The sequence below is a fragment of the Tamandua tetradactyla genome, chromosome 5 (assembly GCF_023851605.1).
Source record: "Tamandua tetradactyla isolate mTamTet1 chromosome 5, mTamTet1.pri, whole genome shotgun sequence".
Lineage (NCBI taxonomy): Eukaryota > Metazoa > Chordata > Mammalia > Pilosa > Myrmecophagidae > Tamandua > Tamandua tetradactyla.
The window spans coordinates 135,544,137-135,568,180 of NC_135331.1; the positions used below are offsets into that span (position 1 = coordinate 135,544,137).

The 24,044-nt window shown below is 37.3% G+C and overlaps 1 protein-coding gene across 6 annotated transcripts in view; it reads right to left on the bottom strand.

Moving 5' to 3' along the window:
• Nucleotides 1-523: 523 nt before the first annotated feature.
• HMGN3 (high mobility group nucleosomal binding domain 3) overlaps nucleotides 524-24,044 on the bottom strand; it is a 31,926-nt gene continuing 8,405 nt past the window's right edge. Inside the window, exons 2-8 of one of the 6 annotated variants that reach the window (XM_077162291.1) lie at nucleotides 11,902-11,952; nucleotides 5,391-5,420; nucleotides 3,831-3,933; nucleotides 2,862-2,912; nucleotides 1,536-1,649; nucleotides 1,329-1,415; nucleotides 524-1,004 (exon numbers count right to left, since the gene is read on the bottom strand). In XM_077162291.1, the coding sequence (XP_077018406.1) occupies nucleotides 966-1,004; nucleotides 1,329-1,415; nucleotides 1,536-1,649; nucleotides 2,862-2,912; nucleotides 3,831-3,881 (342 nt within the window). In that variant the 5' untranslated portion in view covers nucleotides 3,882-3,933; nucleotides 5,391-5,420; nucleotides 11,902-11,952 and the 3' untranslated portion in view covers nucleotides 524-965. The other 5 variants (XM_077162289.1, XM_077162290.1, XM_077162292.1 and 2 more) reach the window with 5 other exon arrangements.

A 24,044-nucleotide genomic window follows, 5' to 3' on the forward strand; every position in this document is an offset into this window, starting at 1 on the left:
CAATTGGGTATGTCAAATCTCCATGGAAACAATCCAATCAAGAGAGTCTACCCTACAATAATGAATCAGGATTATAGAACATGGTTGCTCCCACAAGACTGGATCAGGATTGAACATGGCTTTTCTGGTGTTCATAACAGTTTCAAACCAGACCAGCACTGTACTGAAAATGGGAGATTTTCAAGAATGAGCCCTGATTTATAGTTGTTTTATTAGTTCTGGTTTAGCAGTGCTCTATCCACTTCATAAATAATTTTTTTTACGTTACTGTTTGTTTCATTATATAGTGAGCACTGCTGGCTACCTCTGGTATAAAGTGTATTAGATGTCATTCTTCTACACTGGCACTCTTAGGTGATTAATTTATTAAGAGAATTATGTTTTTAAAACCAGAAGATTAGTAAACAAATTTGTTTGGCTTATTAGAGATAATATCAGGACACACACTATGGAAATTCTTTACATCTTCTGGAGCAATAAAGCAAAACAATCAGTACATACAGAAATGACACTAGGAGGCAGGTATTTTGCAGGCAAGAAAACCTTTTATTTTAAACCACAGTCAGCAGGTGGCTACAACTATCCATGTTTCATTAAAATCACATAAAACCTAGGTACAAAAGCACCACTGATTATTGCTCTAGAAAAACTGCATGAAAAATTCAAATATGCACAGTAAAAACACCACAGTATGCACAGGACTAAATTTTTAAAGCAAGTGCATGGAATGCTGAATCAATTTTATACACAGCTTCCAATATCAAATTGATACCTATTTTACTTGAGAATGATGGAAATTTCCAAAAAGCAGGACTATGAGAAGGTAAAATGTCCATTCTTACATATTTTTATATGCCAACTAGTAGAGTCCTAAAAAATTAGCATTTACAAAATACTTGGTAAAAATAGCTTTTAAAAGTTGTCCCAAGAGGTACATAAAATCAACCCCAATTTTTCATGATAATTCATTCTCCTTCGTTATCTACAGGTTCAATTTTCTGTACCTGTGAAAAAGAAGGGGAGAGAAAAAGATTCGGTTACTACTGAACAACTATAAGCCAAAGAAAAGTCCACCCCACCAACACACACACTTTTGAGCATTTTTTTTTTAGCAGCTCTACAACAAAACCTATTTCAACTCAGGGTGTAAAACCAACAAGGCAGGAATATATTATGCAAACACTTCTATCCATTTATTGTTTTCTGCTTTTCAAGCAACCATGGAAGCCTTACCTGCAAGCTCCCACTGTTCATAAAAACACCACGCTACTATCTGATTCTAGTCACTGCAAACATGCAGAATTTTCTACTGTACCCTTAACTCTCACTGTTTCAATCTGCCCCTTTACTGACAGTGTGCTGGGTAGGGTACCTCTGGAGGTTGAGACATTAACAGTTGAGCGAGAGATGTGGATCTGCAATAACATTACAGGCAATAAAAAGAAACATTATGAACAGGCTATCACCAGCTGAAGGATTGAGCAATTTCTTTTAAGACACTGATTCAATCAGTGGGAGGTATTTATGGAAAGTACCTCTTCAACTTTAGTTTCACCATTTTCAGATGGTGCAGTACCTTCCTTTCCAGCTTCCTGCTTTTCCTCCTTCTTCCCTCTAGCACCTTTGTTAATCTTTGTTCCAGGTTCTTTCTAACAGAGGAGCAAAGCACAGGGAAACAGAGTTATGTTATATAAAGAGTGATATTAAGCTAAAATCAACTTCCCTCTAAAGACAAGGTGAAACACAACCGTGGCCAGCATGACAGCCTTTGGGGAAAATAGAATGGCCATTTTGCTGGGCTTCAACTGAGTTACACCAAGACTCTATGAATATGCAACAGGCTGCTTAGAAAGTCCACCAGACTTTCCCTTCTGTGGAAAAGACAGTGATTTCCCTCATGTATTTGCTGTTTTCAGTAGACCTCCATTCCCAGTAAAGCGAGAAGTGGCTGTCAGGAAGAGAAGCACAGTAAGGCTTGGTGAATTTGGGGGCAGAAGCTGGGAAGAAGCCATAAAGGAGGAAGCCTTGCTGCTGCTTTCCAGTGAAACACCTCCACGGAGGCATGCAGCTTCAGTGACTAGAAAGCTGACAAAAAAATGCTCATAAATGAAGGTCTGAAGGGAGAAAAGTTCCCAACTGTGCGATCAAACCACAGTAGTAAGTTTTGTTTCAGAAATCACCTACTCAGGCCACTCACAAGAGAAAGAAAAAATATAGCAACAGGGTATCATGTCCCAACAAGGGACAATGTTCTGAAGGGCAGAGGGCAGAAAAACCATTCTGGGTAAGTTTCTTATTAATTCTGTGCTTCAGTTTCATCTTCAAAATGGGGTATTCATACCTACCTCAGTAGGGATGATGTGAGGTTAACTGAGAAAAGCAATCAGAATGTTGTCTGGCATAGTACAAGGGCAATACAAATGTTCACTAGTTTTAACTATTAGTAGCCAGCAGTCTGCCCTACTAAGCCCAGTTACAAGAAGTCAGAGGTGCTCTTTCCCAGTTCCTTGAGTTGTTGGCAGTCATGTCTTCATAGCCCTTCTTTACCTCCCTGGAGAGCCATGTGAACTTCATGTTCACTGGGCAGCTGCCAAATCCCCTTTGGATGCAAGGCTTCTTAGAGCAACATGCTCTGACTTCCTGTGCCTTGTTGACCAAATGGAAAACACATTCCCGTTAAAGCATAAAGCTGTGCTTTCTGCTTTTTGAGAATGCTTGTAATAGTGGTACCCAGTTTTCTGGTCAGTACATTTAGCCTGAATCATTAAATGTGAACTTTTCTTGGATGATAATCTGGATATGAACTTCTAATTTATTCACTATTTAAAAAGCCAAAGGGGGAGAGAGAAAGTACCTCTTACCTTAGCAGATGTTTTTCTTGGTTTAGGTTCAGGTTTTGGTGGAGCAGGTTTCTGTAAAGATAATTTAAATAACACAAAATATTTTGTCCTAATTTTTGTATGAGGTAACAGTCTAAAGACCTCTACATTTCATAACTATTTTCATCTTGGGTTCTCAAATGAACTGCAGGTGAGTATTAAAAAACAACTTCTTATTCCCTGGTCTAGAATAGCTATCCGGGAACAGGCCTAAGCTTCTATCTTCGAGGTCTCTGAACTTCCTTTTATCACAGCACAGCAGCAAGAGGAATGACTAAGGCTTCGGCTAAATGCCTCAATGAATTTGGTCATACTGGCCGTCCTAAGAGTCTAGAAATCACAGCACAATCACAGGCAAAGCCCATCCGGTAATGAAGACTGTTGCCTGTGATGTATTTAAAAATGATTTCTAAATCCTTCTACCTGTGATGCAGATTTCGAGTTCTGTCACCAAGCTTATTCCTATTTTCATCTCTTCTGATGCCAGCTCAAGGTGAGAAGAGACTTTCGCCCACCCAGGCCCTAGGTTCACTTGTTCTTATAGCTATTTATTAAGACTACTATTTGATGATAAAATGTCAAATGCTACCTCCCAAAGTTTAAGATTTTAACAGATCTTATTAGCTAAAGAGCCCAATAGGCTACCGTTTTTGTCCTGCCTCCTGTGCTTCTCCTCCCTGTTCCCATGACCCTTTTCACACAGAGCTTCCACTCCGGCCGGCTTCCACAGGAGCCCTGATACTGGACGGCACACGGGGACACTGGGGGTGAGACAACGTGAATAAACCACAGGTTTTCTATAGATATTTTAGGGCAAATATTTCTCTCACAGATCTAGAAAAAAAGTTTAAGTGTACATCTCTCCTGACACCAGAGAGAATGGTTTTTAAATAGAAAACACTGGCCAGGCTTTCCCCCCTGTGGAGAAAAATGCATGTTCCTCCCCAATACCTCTAGGTGATCCAGCTTCATATTGAATCTGGGCCTTTTCATCATGAGCATAAAATGAAATTGTAGACAGCTCAATTCAGGAAGACTGGCTGTTAGAAGTGACCTTTCAAAAAACATATATATGAGCTTGAAAAGTAAGAAATGTTTTTATTAATCTTCTTACTACCCTAAATCTACAGTCTGTTACCCAAATACAGCTCTTATAGCTCCTAAATTTTCAGGATTATAAAATTCTATTATTCCAGGCTTTGATATGGTATATTTACATGCACTTATTTTCTCAATTCACATTAAACGATTTCCTTTTATATTATTTCTGTAAGTCAGACCCTTCTACCTGACTCAGCATTCAAGTGTTTTGATGGGACCAGGAAATGGCAAGTTTTCAGTCTGTAATTCTGCTGGCTGCTGAAGAGGCTCTGCTTCAGCACCACGGGAAATGTTCTTTGTTAGGGAAAGTGCTTTCAATGATGGTTCCTGCTAATTGGGAAGGTCTTGTCTTAAATTTTGGCTTTTATTTGGCTTACAAAGTCTAGTTACTTAATTGGCTAGAGATTTAAAGAGTGTAATGTCTACAGTTAAACACAAAAGGAGTTAAAGCATAACTTGTGAACCATCGTCAAAGGAAGTACTATTGAAGAGAGTACACCATCTTTGAGAGTTTTGGGCAACTGCACGCACACACACACAAGACAGCACCCCAGCTCTTAACTCTTCTCTGTGATTCTGATAAACCTTATTTAGGTGGGTTCTCATGTCAACTACTGCCCTACCCATCTCAAACTCAACTGTACTTCTGAACTTGTGAGTAATAGTGATTTCTGCTTTGAATCCTTGTCCTGGTCCAGGCATAGGTGCAGTTGAGGGTGAAATTCATGCTCCCCTGCAAGCCAAAGTAGCCTGCAGCTCTTATAATATCTGAACTGAGGATATATGCTGTCAGCCAAAATGTTGGAGCCAGCAAGGAACAGAAGAAAGTGGTAAGGAAGAGCTAGGACATGTTCATCTCTGAGGCCTGGCCATACCTTCTATCCCAGCTTTAATTGCAACTCTTGTTTCTTCCTTAGGCCTAGCACACAAAGAGAGGCTACAAGTGGCAAAATGCAATCATTACTATTTCAAAGATTCCCTAGTACTAAAATGAGGTTGAAGTATACAGATCCAGAACATTTTCAGGACATTCGGACACTAGAATGATACCTGCTCTAAAGTATGACTTGGGGACAGAGGAAGAGAATTCCTGTCCACTTTAACACATCACAGGTAGAAGCTGAAGGCTAGGACTTTGGTTAATGCATGTCTTTTGCTTCAGAGATTTAGTACTTTAGACTTCTGGGCTTTAAATTCTTGGTAACAGGGCTGGGCAACTGTTGATTGCTGATAGTGATAAAGTATGCTGCTGGCCACAATAGCCAAATTTGCTGTAAAGTGTTGTGATCCCAGGTAATTTTCAAAAAAGAAAGAAAAGGAAAATACTCAAAGGGAAACATCACTTTAATTTTCCGTTTGCTGTGGGAACAGGTCCTTGTACAAATGCCAAAAGGTTTCTGAAGTACTTACCGCTGACAATCTCGCAGACCGTCTTGTGGGCTACAAAGGGAATGGAAAAACATTTTTTTGTGTGATTATTTTCAACCAAGTCAATTTTTTTTTAATTTCACTTTTAAAATCTTCCTTTGCTGAAGGAACACATGATTACCACCAACCTCTCCAAGTGAACACAGTGAAACATATTTTAAATCCCCTGACTACAATAACGTTCAAGAGAGAGTGTCTCTAAAGAGGCGTAGGCACATTTTTCAAAGAAATAGTGTCTCCTAAATAAGGGTGTGGTAGGTAAGCAAAGCTAAGGAAGATGAATTTGGCCTTTGGCCCAAACCATAATCTCTACTTTTGTGAGGGGTAATTCAGTGGTAGAATTCTCACCTGCTATGCGGGGAACCTGGGTTCAATTCCTAGCCCGTGCACTTCCCAAACAAACAAGCAAAACAAACAAAAAGTCAAACAAACAAACAAAAAACACAAAATTCAACAAATGGTGCTGCAATAAGGGGATTCTCACATGGAAAAATGATGAAATGTGACCCCCGCACAAAGGAAGAAGAAAAAAAAGAATTCATAGCAGGAGAATTCAAGTGGTACATAAGAATTAGTCTCCAGTCTGATTTTTGGAGCTATGAAAAATGGAACTAAACCTTTTAAGTTAATACATGAAGAGACATAATTGTGTAGACATCAAAATAGTGGGAGTTCCTAATTTTGTTACCATATGAGAAAAGGGAATGAGTAAAAGTCTTAGGTGATTAATAAGAAAGACTTCATTTTGCCTGAAACAAAATGACACTTTACTTACTATTAAAAGCTGATATTCAAAGATCGAAATGAAGAAAATGTTCACCAATCTTTTTTTTTAATTTGGCATTTTAGAAAATTTGGTGAGGAACTCTGTTCAGGTTTATATTTTTCAGGAAATTTTACTTCTTCAAGGGTGGTGCAAATTAACAACAAATGAGGTTACAAAAAAAAATTCAAAATAATAACTGGTTTTGACACTTCAGAACTAAACAGAACTGAAATTCTATTTACCATCCAGCAAAAGCTGGCTCCTCAAGGGATTTCATATTCTAATATACAACTGCCTTTCTTTAAAAGCGTTCCCAAGGGTGGGCTACGGTGGCTCAGCAGGCAAGAACGCTTGCCGGCCATGCCAGAGGACCTGGGTTCGATTCCCGGTGCCTGCCCATGTTAAAAAAAAGTGTTCCCAAGATATATACTCTGTACATTTTGTCTGTTTTATCACTGTCCTATCTCCTGTAGTGTGCCACGTAGTACACAATAGTCACTCATGAAATAATTTGCTGAATAAACAATATAAAGTTTTCCCTAATTCTTACTGCCTTTGCAGGCTTTGCCTCATTACAATAGCTTAAATGATTCAAGTAATTTCTCTTAAGGGGGATCAACAAAAATGGTTAGTAGTAGCCTTTATGATGTGAGGAATCATGGAATTCTCAAAGCTATGCTTTGCTCAGTCTAGGTCAGTTGGTCAGGCCAAGCTGGAAAAAATATTTCTTGCTATCGCTACACCTAAGAACTTTTCTTGCTGAAAATAGCCAGAGGAAGCTAAACTCATCTTTCTTTAAACTATAGAAGGAAAAAGAGGGCCAGAGCCTCCATGAATAATTTTAACCCTAGGGTTTTGAGGAAAGATCAGAATCTGACATAAGGCCAGCTAGCAGAATGTACCGAGAATAGGAGACCTTGCAGGTTAAGAGGCTGGCTGTGATAAATTGACTGCACAGGGTAAGCGGATGTACAATCCAAAACACAGCTCAATCCACAGTTCTGTGGATTAGTATTGCTGGAGTGCTTGCATCAGAGGCAGATTCTGCACACTAAACACTTCATATGTCTGCTGTGATTATCATGCAGATAGCTGCATTCACCATGAGGCACCCAGGAGGCACTGGAACCAAAACCCAAATTCTGCGATGCCTTTTCCAGGATGGTTCTTTTTAGAAGCTGCACTGCATTAACTGGGTGCCACTGAAGAAAAGGCAACATTGTCAATGAAACAAGTCCGCAATTAGGTAAACTGGGCTGCTTCAACATACTTTCCCAGTGCTGAGGTACGGAGAAGCACCTGTCAACTACCAAACACAACTCAGCACGAAGCTTCTGTGTGGCATCAAGAACTACCTCTACCATCATGTGAATACAGTGGTCAGAGAGTGCTCGAGACACCATCTAAGAGGCAGCCTCCATGCTAATGAGAGGGCCTGAACCTTATGTGAATCACTATCCCTTTCCCTTGGTGTCAGCCTAGCTGTACCATGTCTGCCTTACCTCACTGTTCACCCGTCTGCTTCACATCTGAATCCCCTACTGCACAGAACCATCTTCTTTTAGATTTCTGTAGCCCCAGTGTCTAGCAGGGGTCTTCGATAAATGATGAGGTGAAGAAATGCTGATCACCAGAAATGTTTGGCAACTGTGAGCTTGAGTGGGCCCCAAGGTTATTCAAATTTGGGTAGAACAGGGGCCAACTATGTTTACCATTATTCATATCTGCCTCTCCATCTACCAACTAGCCATCCTTCATAAAATCTCATTGAAGTAATAAAAAAAGTCTCATGGAGAAATCACCAACTCTGATGCTCTTGCTGCTTTCCTCTCTACAGGAACATCTGAACATACTGAATAGGTGGTAGAATAATGTAAGAGTGCCCTTTGGGGTTTCCAGAGAAATAGTCCAATCAAAGCACCACTCTGCAGGACCCGAAAGCTGTTCAGATCCAAAGGACTTACCATCTCTTTATAATTCAGGTCCAGCACAAGAGTTTCAAAATAAAAGGCCTAGGATATTAATGCAAAAACAAAGTTTGCCTCTCTAGGGTGTCTAAAACAACCAGTCTCTAAAAAGTACATCTTTTACTGTAAAATCATTTTATGACTTCCTGCCTAAAATTTACCAGCTCTTCTTTCTATGCCATAAAAAAGACTTTTCTTAAATTTTCCTTTCCAGTAACCATCATAAGAGATTTTCTTTTTCACTGCAAACAGTGGAAGCTGAGATGGGCCTTTCGCTCACAGTTAGCAGTACTGATTATGCATGCAAGCGTGTATACCTTCCTGGAAAGTTCCATCAGCTTTCACAGCCTTAAAAATCCATAAATGATTGGACCATCCACTGGATATGAAATAGACTAGACTGCTATTTTTTCCTGCTTTAACACTCTAAAATTTGAAGTAGTCATTTGAGACTCAGGCTGTTGGGTAGGAATACTAAGCAAAGGAAAAGACAGAAATAAAAATTTTTCTTGATTGTTGGTTAACTGGCAAAAAGCAACCAAAGGGTAGTTCTCAGGGAAGGAAGTAAAGCTTTTAGAATGACGGGTCACCAGGATTGTTACAGAGATCATTAATGTAATGTTTTGTCACTGGTATGTAAGTGTTGGGCATGGGAGAAGTATTTAGTGAGAATTTATTGATTAACTGATCAATAAAATTCTCGTGGAGGCTACTGTTAAAGTCACAGATTCTTCTACTGCCATGACCTGGTTGCAAAAGCAACACAGAAGTTTAATCTCATTATGACAAGGTTCACAGGATTATCTAGAGCCAAACAATAATTAGACTACGCTGAATACTGCTTGAAACATATGGGCCCATTGGAATTTATATGTAATTTTATTTTTATGAGATTTCTTATTGCTAGTGAGTCTGACCATGTACTTTTAAGTGTGAGTACTTGGCTCAAAAGGCAAGTTGCTTTTAATTCCCCCAAACAAATAAGAAGTTAAATAGAAATGACCTTCTTTGTAAAACTGAGAAGTAGAGAAAGAAGTACATTAGAACCGTGACTGGGGAATCAAGGAGACAGAGATATTTAAAATCTTAAACATTATCACAAAAGGGACATGGGAACAGGATTTTGAATCAGGAGATTCCGATATCTTTTCTGGTTTTACTGCTTACAAGTTTTACATTTGGGGCAAACCACAGATTTCTCTGAGAATCTTGCTTGCTATAGTAAAAAATGGGGATAATAATATCTACCTATCTGCTATCAAAAAATAGCACTTCTCTGCTGTTTGTACTCTTGGACCATACATTCTAGGATATCTTCCGGCTATGAGCACTCAGTGTGCTGGGGGCATCTGTTAGTATGTTTTATAAAGAGAAGGAAGAACACAGTTTCACCTGATAAATCTGGATAGTTTCTTGAATGAGGTTTTACTGTGGTCACACAGAATGCTAATCAGTTTGCATATACCATTTCATTTAATTCCCTCAAAAACCATATCAGGAAGATATTCCCATTTTATGGATCATAAAACTAAGGCTCGGCAGGCTAATTTCTTGCTCAATATCACAATGAGTGGTAAGAGACACCTGACTCGAAGAGAGAAGCTCTTCCTTGTTTCTAGTTAAAGTTCTGAAAATCAACCAAATACAGGGAAACAAAAATAAATAAATAAGTAAATAGCACTTCTCTGATATTCTCTATTCCCCTTCCTTGTTTTATTTTTTTCATAGCAAATATCCAATTATTTTATTTAACTTCCTCTCTATCCCACCCCCCCTCCACTAAAGTGGAAGTTCCATGAAGGCAGGAATTTGTCTGTTTTTGTTCACTGTGAAATCCAAAGAGCCTAACACAGTGCCTGGCATGTCAGATGCTCAATACCTTTTTGCTGAGCAATCAAATTGTCCTGCCATTATTTTAGGGTTATTATAAAGATCAGATAAAACAATGGATGCAAAAGGCTTTACAAACTGACAAATGTAATGATGTAATACATTATTTTAATTATTCATTATCCAAGTCTCCTGAAATACTGACTACACGCTGTACAACGCCCTTCAAGTATCATGTCTGTGGCAGGGGATTTTCGAAGGAAGATCCCCCACATCCTTCCTTGTAATCTAGTCACTATAGTCAAGGCTGTGCATATTCAATGATGTAACTGGCAAATTCAGTCAATTTAGTAGGAAAAAAAATCAGCCAACACTGTCTGATAGTTTTTACCTTAAACCTCCAGCTAACTGACTGGCCCTTTCATTTTTCAAATAATTGTGTTAATGTCCTCAAGAAACATGAGTTTTAGTTTAATCTACACTGGCTTAAATGACAGATAAAGAGTTTTCTTGTCTAGAAAAGATATTTGTTAACAGTCCTGGGGTTAAAATAATATGTATAATATAGCTGTATAAGCAAATGCACACACACAGACACATATCCTTTACATATATTCTAACCAGCTTGATTTGCTTTTAGTGCAGAAGGATGGAAAAGACTGTTTTTTATATTTAAGATGCACTGCATGTGAAATGATTTTTAGGTTTTCTGACTGACAGATCGATTTAACTACCAGTTCCTAAGGATAAACCCAAATGCTTTCTTGTGCCCAAACTTAAAAACATTAAGGTAAGTTATGCTTAGCCAACTGTCCTACAAATTATATTTTGCTTTTTCCAAGAAAATCCAAGTATTCATCATTTGGGGTTGGTTCTAGCATTCATTTTGTTGAGGGTAGTATCACAAACTTCACCTCTTAAATTCTGACAGACCGTGAATAGTGAATGCTAGTAAAGTGAATACTGGAGTTCCAGTTAGTGGCAGTTTTGTTTTAAATTAATTCCTATAGAGTTCGTTAAAGGTTTTCCATTTGGCAGAGAGAATTTCCTTGTATAAATCTTGTCAGGGGAGTTTGGTATCAGGACAAAGTCCTTTGAATTATTAACTACAATATAAATCACTGAAAGAATCTGTAACTAGATATTGTTTTTGTCTCTCTCATCACCCCTTGTAGCTTAAAAGTTCAAAGGTAGGAGCCACAGGTTTTTCTACACACTGTAAAGCTCTGCACAAGAATGAATGGCTGTCATCACAATTACCATCTCATCTGCTACTTTTTAGTCCACCTCTTTGAGAAGTTCAAGAATATTACCAGGGAGGGTCAAATGTAAACGGCTCTTCCAAGCTCCTAGGTTTTTGGAAGTTTCTGTATTTTAATAAGGAGCGTCTTTGAATTATTGCCAAATCAGTTATGCCAAGCCCTGAGAGTTTTCCTGCTTAAAAAAGAACTTTAATATTTCAACATTTTGGGCATCCTTCCCTAGGTTTTGACTTCGGAAATGACTCCTCTTGGGCAAATATTCATAGCCTAAGAAGTAATTTATAGTTCACTCACTGAAACAGTAAATTTATGAAATCAACAGTCTTTCACTTTCTTGCTGTGAAAGACAGACTTTGTTCTCCTTGATGAATTTACCTATTATCTTGCTCTTTGCCCAGAAGGAATTCTCAGTATCCCTTTAATAGACAGTCACAGAGACTGACAGGGAGAAACATAAACACCACAGAATAAGTGGAAAATGCCTCATCAGTGTACTCAACTGAAATATACCCAGGCAAAGCAAGGCAAGACAGGCACACTTTTATCTTGGGCTTACGTAGTCTCAACAATCTTGCTTAGAATAGTATTCATTCAGATGCAGACAATCATAACAATATTAAGAATTTCCATTTAAATAATTTAATACAGGATTTCAAAGATATACTAACCTCCTGTTTAGTTACTTTGGATCCATCTTTGCCCTCTGAATTCTCTGGAGACTAGAAAGAAAATATTTTAGTGACTTGTATTTAAGCTGGAAAAAACATTTGCAGAAGATACCAAAAAAAAAAAAAAAAAGTTATTTCTATGCCCTGGACCACATAAGTCAGCAGATTTTTTTCAGGGAAGACGTAAATTTGTAAGAGAATATATGTTTTAGATACACGCACACTGCATTTCTCTGCAAAAATGCTCTCTTTTTAAAACAAGAGTGGCAAAAAGACTGATATTGAGCCCCTATTCTCAATATGCACTGGCACCAAACAATTTTCATTCATCTTTGATAATTCCACCACCGATTAAAGAATAGGGACCCGGCAGTCAGTGGTACTGGTGACCAGAATCCACCCAAGTGTCCCAGTCATTTTGTTCCTTTAAAGTAAGGGCAGGATGCTAGGAAAGCCCAGGTCAAACAGGAGTGAGATATTTTCCATCCACATTTCCCTAATTTTGGTTTCCAGCTCATTTCTTGATACAACTGGACAAATTTATCACGGATTATTATTTTTCTGTTCTCAACTTCAGCATCTCTAACTATACCCCAGGTACAGCATGATAGTAAGTGCCCTATCTCATACACCTGGAGCATTCCCAGGGTGGGGTGGGGTTGGCAGCATCCCTGGGCTGCTCCTGCCCACTCCTGTGACAGGTCAAACTTGATTCCTTTTTGGGCTGCATACAACTATGGAGAAAAATATATCACATATTGTTTTATATCACATCTCATGCCCCAATATATTTTTATTGGCTTACAGAATAATTAGATAAAACGAAGTTATTAAACTAACTTTAAAAATCAAACAACTTACATTTTAATACTATATAAAGTTGAAGGTTACTATCCAATCTCTACAGCAAGAATGGACAGAGGCTATGAATAGTGTTCCCATGAGAAAAATTACACACAGCAAACAGACATTGGTACAATGTTTAGTTTAAGAAGATAAAATAGCTATGAAGTAATGCTTCATATTGATAAATGAGAAAAAAAATAAAGGTCATAAACCCACTGTTGGTGGGGCTGGTGGCACTGTAAATTAATACAATCCTTCCAAAGAACAACATGGCAATGTGTAAAAGACACATAGAACTAACTGTATAGTGACCTAGTAATTTCGATTTTGGAATCAGGATTCAAAGAAACTCTTTGTAAAAACATGGTCTAAACTGTATTACTTATAATAAGGAATAACTGGAAACAACACATGTGATCTATAAATAATAGAGAAATGCTTAAACTATGCAGATATTAATGCAGTGGGATTAAAAGCAGTTGTTGGGCTATATGAATACATGGAAAAGTCCACATAAAACTGCTAAATTTATAAAACTACATAATAAAATATGTAAAACATAGATCATTAAATCTATAAAATTTCGGGGAAAGACAAGTTTTTCTTCCAGGCAAAGGACCTAATGAATTCTCTCTCCTACCATGGAACTGTCAGCTGCCCAGTCTATCAGCAGTTCATCTCTCTCCAGAACAACTCATGTCTATAGCGTTCTCTTCTGTTTTCTGTATCAACAAACTTCTTTTATTTCCTCCATGGAACCTTCTCTATCATGAAGAAAAGCAGAGCTTCTCTTTTCTGTTCCCCACACTCTTGCACCTTCAATCTACAAACCAGACCCTCTGTTGCCTAGGAGTGCTGGGTTCTCACTCAATTTCAAGACTTAGTATAAAACCACAGTAATCAAGATAGTGTAGTACTGATGTTAGTGAAAACAGACATATAGGTAGATAGAACACAAGGGTCCAGAAATAAACCTTTCCATTTACAGTGAAAAGAAAAGGGGAAAAAGTAGGGTCAGGAGGATGCATAGATGATCTCATGGTTCAACCTTGTAGTGAGCAGTGGAAGGAAGACATGAAAGGCAAACTGAGTTATATGAGATGCAGGCAATGTCAAAGGTTCTTGTCCTGCTCCCCATCTGGGATTTTGGGAGGAGAATGATGGGCAAAGGAGGCTGCACCAATCCAGCTGGAATCCAGAATTTAAGATAGTAGAAAAACATGATCAGAAAAAAATGTCTTGTTTATATTCTGAGGATCCCTCAGTTCCCAAGTTGCATGATACTGAATTGACAGGCAGCAAGGGGGTGGCGGATACACAAGGTGGCCAGATAGAGGGTTTGGCAGGGATTCTGGGGAGTCTTGAATACTACTGTGAGCTGATCTGAGGGCAAGTCAGCAGGCAGATAGCAGGGTGATCAATGAACCTGGATGGAACAGAGAAAGGGCCGATAAAGGCCCGAACTTTGAAACAGAAGAATTACTGTGAACATGGCAGATCCAGATAATCTTCAACTGGCAGGTAACTTCACTGGTGAATGGAGCTGAACAAGCACTACCTTCTATAGGCTAAGCCCAAAAGGTACAGTGGCCAGTCATTATCAGAAAAACATGTTGTTAGGTGCTGTTTTTGAGGGGTTGCGGGTGGGGAGCAGGGGGTTGGAATCAGAGGGGTACTACAGCAAAGGGACTGATGGGATCTGTGTTAATCCCAGATGGAGGATTACGAGTTTGTATCAGGCCCTAAGGAGTCTAAAGAGTAAGGACCATAGTAGATCCTAGTCTCTTTCACTAAATGGGAGAGCTGAGGCATCCTTGATGGCTGATGTAGTGTGTTGAGAAGCATCAAGACAGCCCCTTTTCTTTCCTGTTAGATTTCATGCTTATTATGACCGAGCTACCTTCAAAGATTTCTTGAAAAGGGAGTTAAGGGCCCCCCTCTGTATGCAAACTCTCCACTTCATTAGAAAAAGGGGCTGATTGACATTTCTGCTAATATCTTCTCCTTATTTCCATGTCCTTGCCCATGCTGTCTCCACCCTTAAGGAATGCCTGCATTCATCTTCATAAACTTTAGAGACCAGAGGCCATACTCATGTCCTAAGCATCTTTCTAATCTTCCATTCTAATACTAAGAAAGTGCCTTTTACATTTAGGGTTCAAACATCTGGAGAAGTGAATTTGAATAGCTCCCACTGGGAGCCCAGTCCACCTATGCTGCCATCCAGGCAAATTCCCATTTTCCATCTGGAAAAACTGACCACCAGTCTTCTCTCTGATAAAGTTACTTTCTATACAACTTGGAACTCTGCCCATATATTGTTATAGCCAAGAATTTCTGACCCTGTAGAGCTTATAAATCCAAGATGACAGTGAATTCCAAAGACATTACAAACTTCTCGTCCAGAGAGAGTAGTGAGCTCACATAGAAATCTCATCCTTACTTGCTCCTTGTAAAGAGAACGTGTAACAATGACCTGATCACTTTCTGAGATCACTTTTCCTTCTCCCTGAGAAATATTTTATGGTGAGGACCAACAGATAGTAAATTTTCAGTGTTTGGTTATTTGAAAATACCTTCATTTTATCTTCACTTTTGAGAGATAGTTTCTCCGGCTATGTGATTCCAAGTTAATTACTATGTTCTCTCAGCACCATGAAGATATTAGTCCATTGTTTTATTTTTCTCTTCTTGATGTTGAGAAATCATTTAATTTGGGTTTTCTCTCTGGTTTCATTTAAGACCTGTTTTATCTTTATTATTCTGTGGTTTTACTATGTTATGCGCTTGAATGTCTTTTATTGTTTAGTGTGGGATATTAAATCTAAGGATTTGTGTCTTTTACTCTCTGCCAATATATTCTTGAGTATTAATCCTCCCCTCTCCTTCCCCTTCAGAAACTGTTAACAAGCATGTATTAGACTGTCTCACTTTTTTGTTTCCTAGACTTGCTTTAATATTTTCCACCTTTACCTCCCAGCACTATATTCTAAGCAATTTCTCCAGATTGATTTCCCGATTCACTAATAATTTTTTAGTCTACATCTAATCTGAAGAAGTTTGACTCATCCACTGAGGTCTTTTCTTCTTTTTTTTCTGGAATCTCTCTCTGTTTTTGTTAACTGTGCTTATTCCTCAGTCACACTTTCATTACTCTCTTTTAATTCTTTGAACGTATTAAATATACTTATTTTACTTGAATTGAACAATTAGAGTTATCTGTTGTCTCTGGTTTCAAAATTCAATTTGCTATTTCTGTTTGTGTGTGTGTGTGTGATTCTTTTTTTTAATGTGAGCATGCATGCTCCTTAAACACTTATCTGTGAACTGAGGCTGCGATTAAGATGTGGTTCTTCAAAAATCTTTTTCTTCAAGGCATCTCTGGTATTACCAACTCCCAAAATTCTTGACTTATATTTGTTCAGGACACATAGGGTAATGTAGATTGTGGCTACACATCAGGGTCAAAGCAATCAGAGATTTTTTTTCCTCACACCCAGTGCCAAAGTTGACTTGGACAAGTTCCCTTACCTGTTTCCTCTGAGAGGTGATTCTAATTTTTTGTTGTTAACTTTTTGTGCATTTCAGGATGCTTTGTTTGGGGTACCCTGTCTATTCTCCCACTAGGTGCTGGAGCTAGGTATTGCCTGCTGTTTTGTCCATTACTCCCAAAAAAGAAAAAATATGAGAGGAGGGGGGACTGCCTGCACAGTCAAATTTCAAAACTTTAAAATAATAAAATGAAACAGGTAGCTAACACCTTTACAACGGCATGATACTTAAAAGAAACACACCAAAAAAACAAGGGCACTGAAATCATGAAAGTAGGAGGATGTGAAAAATATGTATATATACCAGGCTACCATAACTAAAAACTAAAAACAACCCAGATATCCATCATCGGGAGGGTAGTTAAATATACTGCGCTGTACTCATATAAAAACAATACATAGCAGTGAAAACAAAAGGACTACAGGTACACACATCATTATGGGTGAATCTCACAAACAATGCTGGATGAAAAAATCAAATTATGGCATGATTCTAAATAAAATTATAAAATGTATATAAGTGGTAAACCTATAAGGAAAGCAAATGAATAGTAAACACAAAATCAAGAAAGTGGTTACCTCTGGGGAGGGAGAGGGTGGGTGATTTGACTGGGAGAGATAAAGCCATTGGCTAATGTTATAACTCTTAAACTGGGTGGTGAACAGATTGATGGTCACATGTAGACACTATGTATGTATTATGGCATATTTTATACTAAAATATCTTAAATCTTATAAAGATATAGGAATGTTTTAAGCAAAAACAGTCTTGAAGGAAAAACATGTAGTTAATTTTTAAAAAAAATTAAAAATTCTGAAAATGAAAAGTAGGCTCATTGAAATAAAAAAATACAAACATAGATAAATTCTAGGCCAGAGACAGTAGAAGAATGGAATAATGAATTGTCAAAGGCTGCAGAGGAATTAGCCCAGAATGTAACAAAGAGCAATAAAGAAGTGGAAACTAAGAAAAAGAGGTTAGGAGATATGGTGGATAAGTTGAGAAGTTCCACATAGATCTAGCAGACATTCCAGACCAGAGAACACAAGTATTAGTAGAAAGGGAAAGACAGTGGCTGAGAATGTTCCCAAACTGAAGTCATGAGCCTTCAGAATGAAAACACACACTATGAAATAAACTAGAAAAACATATACAATGTTACATACTATAACAAAACTACAGTATATCAAGGAAAATGTGAAAAAATCTTAAAAGTTATCAGTTAAACGATGGATTATCTACAAAGAATTACTTCTCATTAGCAACCATAAATGTGAGAAAATACGGAGTACTTTCAAGGAGCCGAGGAAAAATAACTGTCAATCCAAAATCCTATACCAGCTAAGGATATCAATCAAAAGGGATAGCAGTGCGGGCTACAGTGGCTCAGCAGGCAAGAATGCTCGCCTGCTATGCCAGAGGACCCAGGTTCGATTCCCGGTGCCTGCCCATGTAAAAAACAAAAAAAAAAGGAAAGCAAAATAAAACCATTTCAGAATACAAATACTAATAAAGTTTATCAACAACAGACTCTTTCAACAGGGTTCTGCTCCTAAAGGAGCAAATTAAGCAATAAGAAAAATAAATCTAGATGGAAGGAATGGATATTATTTTGTGTGTTTAAAAAAGTTGCAAAAGAAATCCTAGTCCAGTGTTGTCCTAGAAATATAATACAAGGCATATATGGAATTTTAAATCTTCTGATAGCCACACTAAAAAGTAAAAAGAAACAGGTGAAATTAATTTTCACAACTTTTTTAACTGAATATATCTAAAATTTTATCACCTCAACATGCAATCAATATAAAAATGATTGAGATATTTAATAAACTTTTCCTGTACTAGATCTTCAAATTCCAATGTATATTTTACACCTACAGCACGTCTCCATTTAAACACCAAACTTCATCAGAAATACCTGATCTGTATTTTGATTTCATGAAATTTACTCAGGCTTCATGTTCACATACCCAGGTTGTTCCAAATATATTTAAAAATTTCCAATAACTCAATCTATTATCAGCTTTTAAAATTTAAATGGATTAAAATGAAATAAAATAAAAAATTCAGTTCCTCTGTTTTTCTGAGTGCCTAAAAGCCACATGCACTTAGTGGCCACCATGTTGGACAGCATAGTTCTTGACCATGCTGTGGCCAAAAATGGGAGGAGGTAACTAGATAAGAAGTTAAAGCATGCCACAGCCTTGGTTTTCTTTTAGAAGATGATACAGACAAAAAATAATTGACTTTGTTACAATAAAATTTAAAGATAACCGCCAAAAATATTATGCATTAATAACTTGCAAATCTGGAGGAACAGAATAAAGCAAATATTATCAATAAAAGGCAGGGTAGAAAAGAAAACAACAAGGGAAATGCATGATAAGTAGAAAATAAATAAGTTATTAGAAGAAGTTCAAGTATACCAGTAATCACAATATGCCTAAACAAATTATATCTATTCTTTAAAATGTCAAGTGACAGAAGGAAGAAACAGAACAATACATGTATTCATGTATTCAATTTTTAAGTAATTTAAAATACACACAAATCAATATTATGGATGTACATCTGCATAATAAAAGTATAAAACCATGGACTGGAAGGAAACATACCAAATCATGACAATGGTGACCTCTAGGGAGGCTGACAAGGAAAAGGCATCAAGGGGATGTTTCTAGGAAACTTTATCTGTAATATTATTATTATTTTTTTAAAAGATCTGAAGCAAATATGATAAAACGTCCACATCTATTATTCTCAGTAATGGTTAAATAGGCATTTATATTATTTTCTCTATTTAATTTTTTTCCAAATAAAAATGTTATCTATATGGAGGAAAAAACCCAACTAGAAGCAAACTTGCTCCATTAAGCCCAGTCTAACAGTGCCATGTCTATTCCTTATCAGAAATTCCATGACTAGGTTTACTCATAGAATTTTCTGTGTTTCTTAAATGGCCTATAAATCTGGTTCATATATCACCTCTTCCTTTTCTGTACGTGACACATAATTCATAATTGCTTCATTTGTGCAGATATGAAGGAACTGGAGCCAGGCAAGATAGGAAGCTGAGAGAACTACAAACACTAATTCAGAATTTCTCTCTCGAGCTACTATGGGAAAAGAAAAGGGCAGTGGGAGCATGGATTTCCTCAGTAGCTAAAAAAAGGCATTATCCCCATTCTTTTCTTACACAAAAATGCCTGGGCCTGGCACTTGCGGGATCCTAAAGTATAAGGAAGGGGACACGACTGTATTTTCCTTAAGACTGATTCAGAACCAGCAGCCCGTATCAGTTAAAAAAAAATTGGAATTTTTATTCTATAATATTCTATAAGGAATCATCCATAAAGGATGACGAATCAACAGGAAAAAGTGCCCAATTGCTGAGCTTCTCTTTAACAGTGGTCACAACCTTGCAGAGAAGCCCTGTGGTGAGTAATAAGCCTAATTCTCTCCCTCCAAACTCAGGTAGGTATGAATCAGACATGACGGGAAAATCCTCATGCCCTTTGACAGTTGCTTGGGAACAGCCTTAGACTGCACTGGTCTGTTGATTTGTCACTGCAAACAACAGATAGTTGATGGTGTGAGAGGAGGCTGAGAAGTATTAGGCTACTGTACCCTGGTGCTATGTTCCTCAGCTACACATGAGAAGCAAGCAGAGGGTTCAGCATTCTCAGCACTGAATGCTGGAATGTTCTTATATCTAAGTTCCAAAAAATCTTCACTGGTAAGTGACAAGGGCTAGTGGTTTGTAACTTTGGTGAATTAGCTGAGAGCTTAGAGTACTTACAAAAACAAATCCAGCCTCGGTTCCTAGGTTATCTAGGTTGATGTGGAAATGCCAGGAATAGACAAAAACAGCATAAATAAACCAACATCTGTCTTCAACTTTGTGAATTTGTTTGAGGTGATTTTACTCTAATTTGCGGGTCAATAAGGCTTATTTTTAAATTAATTTGCATGTTCTATTACAAACCCAAGACTGGAGAAAAAAAGCAATACGAAAGTGATCTGCTGGGGTGCAAGGGTAGTTCAGTGGTAGAATTCTCTCCTGCCTTGTGGGGGACCCAGGTTCGATTTCCAGCCCATGCACTTCCCAAACAAACAAATAAGCAAACAAACCAAGGAAAAAACAAACAAAAATTCAGCAAATGGTGCTGCAATAGGGAATACTCACATGGAAAAAGAATGAGATGTGACCCCTGCCATTCAACATACAAAAAAAAAAAAAAAAGTGAGCTGCTTAGCAAGACGAAAACCATTCTAGGGTAGAAAATCTGACCCATAAATCAAAGACTGAAATGTGCCAGTACCTAACTCAGTCACTCCTGCTAAAATTAATACGTAAGTCAACTACTTGATTAATATAAGGTTAATGTCCCCTGCAAATAATTTGGCCATGAAATTTTTACGAGTTTTTTCAAATAACAGATTGTTCTTGTAAATTCACACATTCATATGGCACAGGAAACAAAATTTTATCTAACACCGAAAGGACCATATGTATAACATTAGGATGTTTGTTTTCATCCATCCAGTGGGTGTATATCCTCACAGAGGATTCATAATCACATCCATGTTAAATTTCTTTGCCAACGCATCCATTGGCTGTTTTTATCAATGTCATCAAATGACTTCTATAAATCCAAATTGCACTGATTAAGGTTGCTACAGGCGCGTATGTCCTCCTCAAATAATGCTTTGTTGTTCAAAATAGTAACTAAGAACTCTGCTTTAAAAGATTTTGGATGAAAGGAAATAAATAGCAACTCTCTCTTATCTAAGGTATACTATCTTACAATGGATTCAGGTATAAAAAACAACTGAAAATAAAGAAAATGCCATATTTAAGTACGTTCAGTGAAATTTTATTAGATTAAATATATATTATTCAATACTATAAATTAATTATAATAATTTCAAATATTACACATCTCTTTAGTTAGATTCCTCTCTCACCTGAGTTGCCTTTATCATATGCTGTGGTTTTGAACAGATGGGCTCATGGAGAAAGCACCTGGTTGGGGTCAGAAGCCCTAATTCCTGACTGGCTCACACCTGACTTCCCTGGGATGGTTTGAAAGATTTCATTCACCTGCCTTACTTAGATGCTCATGTACTCTTATATCACACTGTTAGAGGGACACCAGGCACTGCGAAAGGAAATGGGAAGGGGCTCTGAGGAATAATAATAATAAACGTAAGTATTGCACTTTGTGTGAGGCAATGATTTAAGTGGGTTGCAGATAGTACTCACTTAATCCTCCTCACAACCCTAAGAGGCTGGTAAAATAGTTTCATGTTCATTTTAAAATGAGGAATTGAGGCCAGAGAGGTTAAGTAACTTGCCTAAGGTTACCCAGCTGGTAAGTGACAGAGCTGGGACTGGGACCCAAGTAGGCTGGCTCAGAGTTCATACTTTTAACCAGTAGTACACTACTCTAAATGGTTTGTGTTAGCTTTCCTTATTTCAAAACTGGGTACAGATCTGGGATGCCAGAAGATCAAAGGGATTCTAGTTTGGGAAACGCTGTAGTCTGCAGCCTCAGCAGAGAATAGATAATATGTAATGGAGTGGTTCCTAGCCTTACTCACTTAGCCTATCGTAATGAAAACAAAGTATTTCCCCTTAAAAATATTGTATGTTGAGTTACATATAATTTTACTATTCTAAGTTTTTAAATGGCCACATACACAGATTTACATATTTTTATCTCACTATTAAACTGAAGACAAAACTCTTAAATCATTTCTTTTTTACAGCACTTTATATTTTTTAAAGTGCTTTCAATTTTAATGTTGGTTTTGCCTCAACAGTGTTGAGACAGATAATGACAGTCTTAATTTTCCTATTTTACAGAGTCCACAGTAGTCCCAAGTCTTTCATTCTTACATCAGGATTCTTAAAGGGATGCCATCAGATTGTTACTTTATTTCCCAATTTTTCCCCAGATATGAATTAAGTTCTAGTAGATGGTAAACAAAGTTATGATCATCCTTAAATTTTTTCCCCTGTCAGCTGGCTCTAATGTGATCTACATGTGACTACTAAATGGTGAATAACAAGATTAAAAAGTACACTTAAGGAAGAGTTAAAGTAAGCAATGAGAAGTAACCAAAAAGAATATAGTTTTAAAAAATTATTATATGGAATAGATGTGGAACTTCAGAAGGAGTCTTTAAAGTCTCACATTTTGATTGCCTCAAGTACTGTAGTATATTTATCTTCCCTTAACCCACCACCCCCATATCCCACTCACACAGAAAGTAGAATTAAACTAATTCTGTCCAATATTGTAAAGAAACCCATGGCTTATACTACAAAAAAAGAAAAATATAAAGAAAAGGAAAAAGAAAAACGAACACGAATACCTTTCAGGGTAGAGGTGGTATTTATCTTTTGTATGGAGTCAAAATTAAATCGATATATTTTAAAATAATATTATTTTGCACCTTTTAAAAATAACTTGTAAGTAAACATTAATCAACTGATAATCTAGGGCAATGAAACAAAATCTGGTCAGTCCTAGCTCTAACAGATTTTCCAAGTTATTAAGCTTTTAATTCTTACTTGAGGAATTTCAAAAGCAAAAGCTCCTGCTCCTTTTCTAAATCCAATGTGTAAGGAATGGTGGCTTGGTGGCTCAGTATTTACATTACAATCTCTTCATATGATGTCTACTATGGAAGCATATTTACATGTTTCTGCTGATAGTAGAATATCCCTATTATTTTCAACATAATAAATTCATGAAGACAATATATCTTGGAAATAGCAAATTCAGCAGTTCATGATGGAATCTGAGAAAATACGAAGTCTTAGACTTTCACTACTCAAAGAAATCAATACTTGGGAGAGGAAATTGTGTATGTGACTCGTCAGTCCACTAGTCACTGAAGGTTTTCTACGAATGGGCCTCTCCTGTGAGTAGAGGCCTGGACCCTGAGGCTAGCCTTAGGGCATGGCCACAAATAATAATGATTTGTTGGGTAACTTTCTATGGCTGGTACCTAGAGGCAATGGTATCAGCCTACATTTTAAAAAAGACAGCTTTTTAAACAAATGAACATTCAACATGTATTTAAATGACTTCTGAGTCTTTGTTTAATGCATTCATTAAATGCATCTGTTTAAAAATGTGAGATTATTACAATAAGCATTTTGAGGAGATATTATAGAGTAATGGTTCAGAGCGAAATTCTTGAGTAAAAGAGGCTTGGGTGAGAATCCTGGTTCTATCATTTCCTAGTTGGGTGGCTCAGAGGAAATTCCTTAGTCGACAACAATCTTCTCATTTGTGCATGAAAAAGACTAAAAGACTCAGAGTGGTTACAGTACAGGCTCTGGACTCACAGACTGTCAGGGCTGAAATCCCAATTCTACTATTCCTTCTCACTGGGACCTTGGGTAATCTTTCTGTGTCTCAATTTCCTCATCTGTTAAGCGGGAATGAGAAGAGGTGGTTAGGAGTATAAAGTATATTAAAGCAGAGTGCTCAGAATACTGTATGTCTCTTAAAAAGCCTCTAAATGTTAACTGGTATCTGTCGATATCCTCTGTGAGAAGACAAGAGCCTCATAGAACTGCTGTGAGAAGTAAATGAAATAATAAATATGGAACACATAGCTCAGGTCTGGTACACCCAGCTACCGTATCAATATATGGTAGCTATTTAAAGTTTAATGTTAATAAATCTATTTATATGTTAAATCACTGATACAAATTTCTCTTAAAA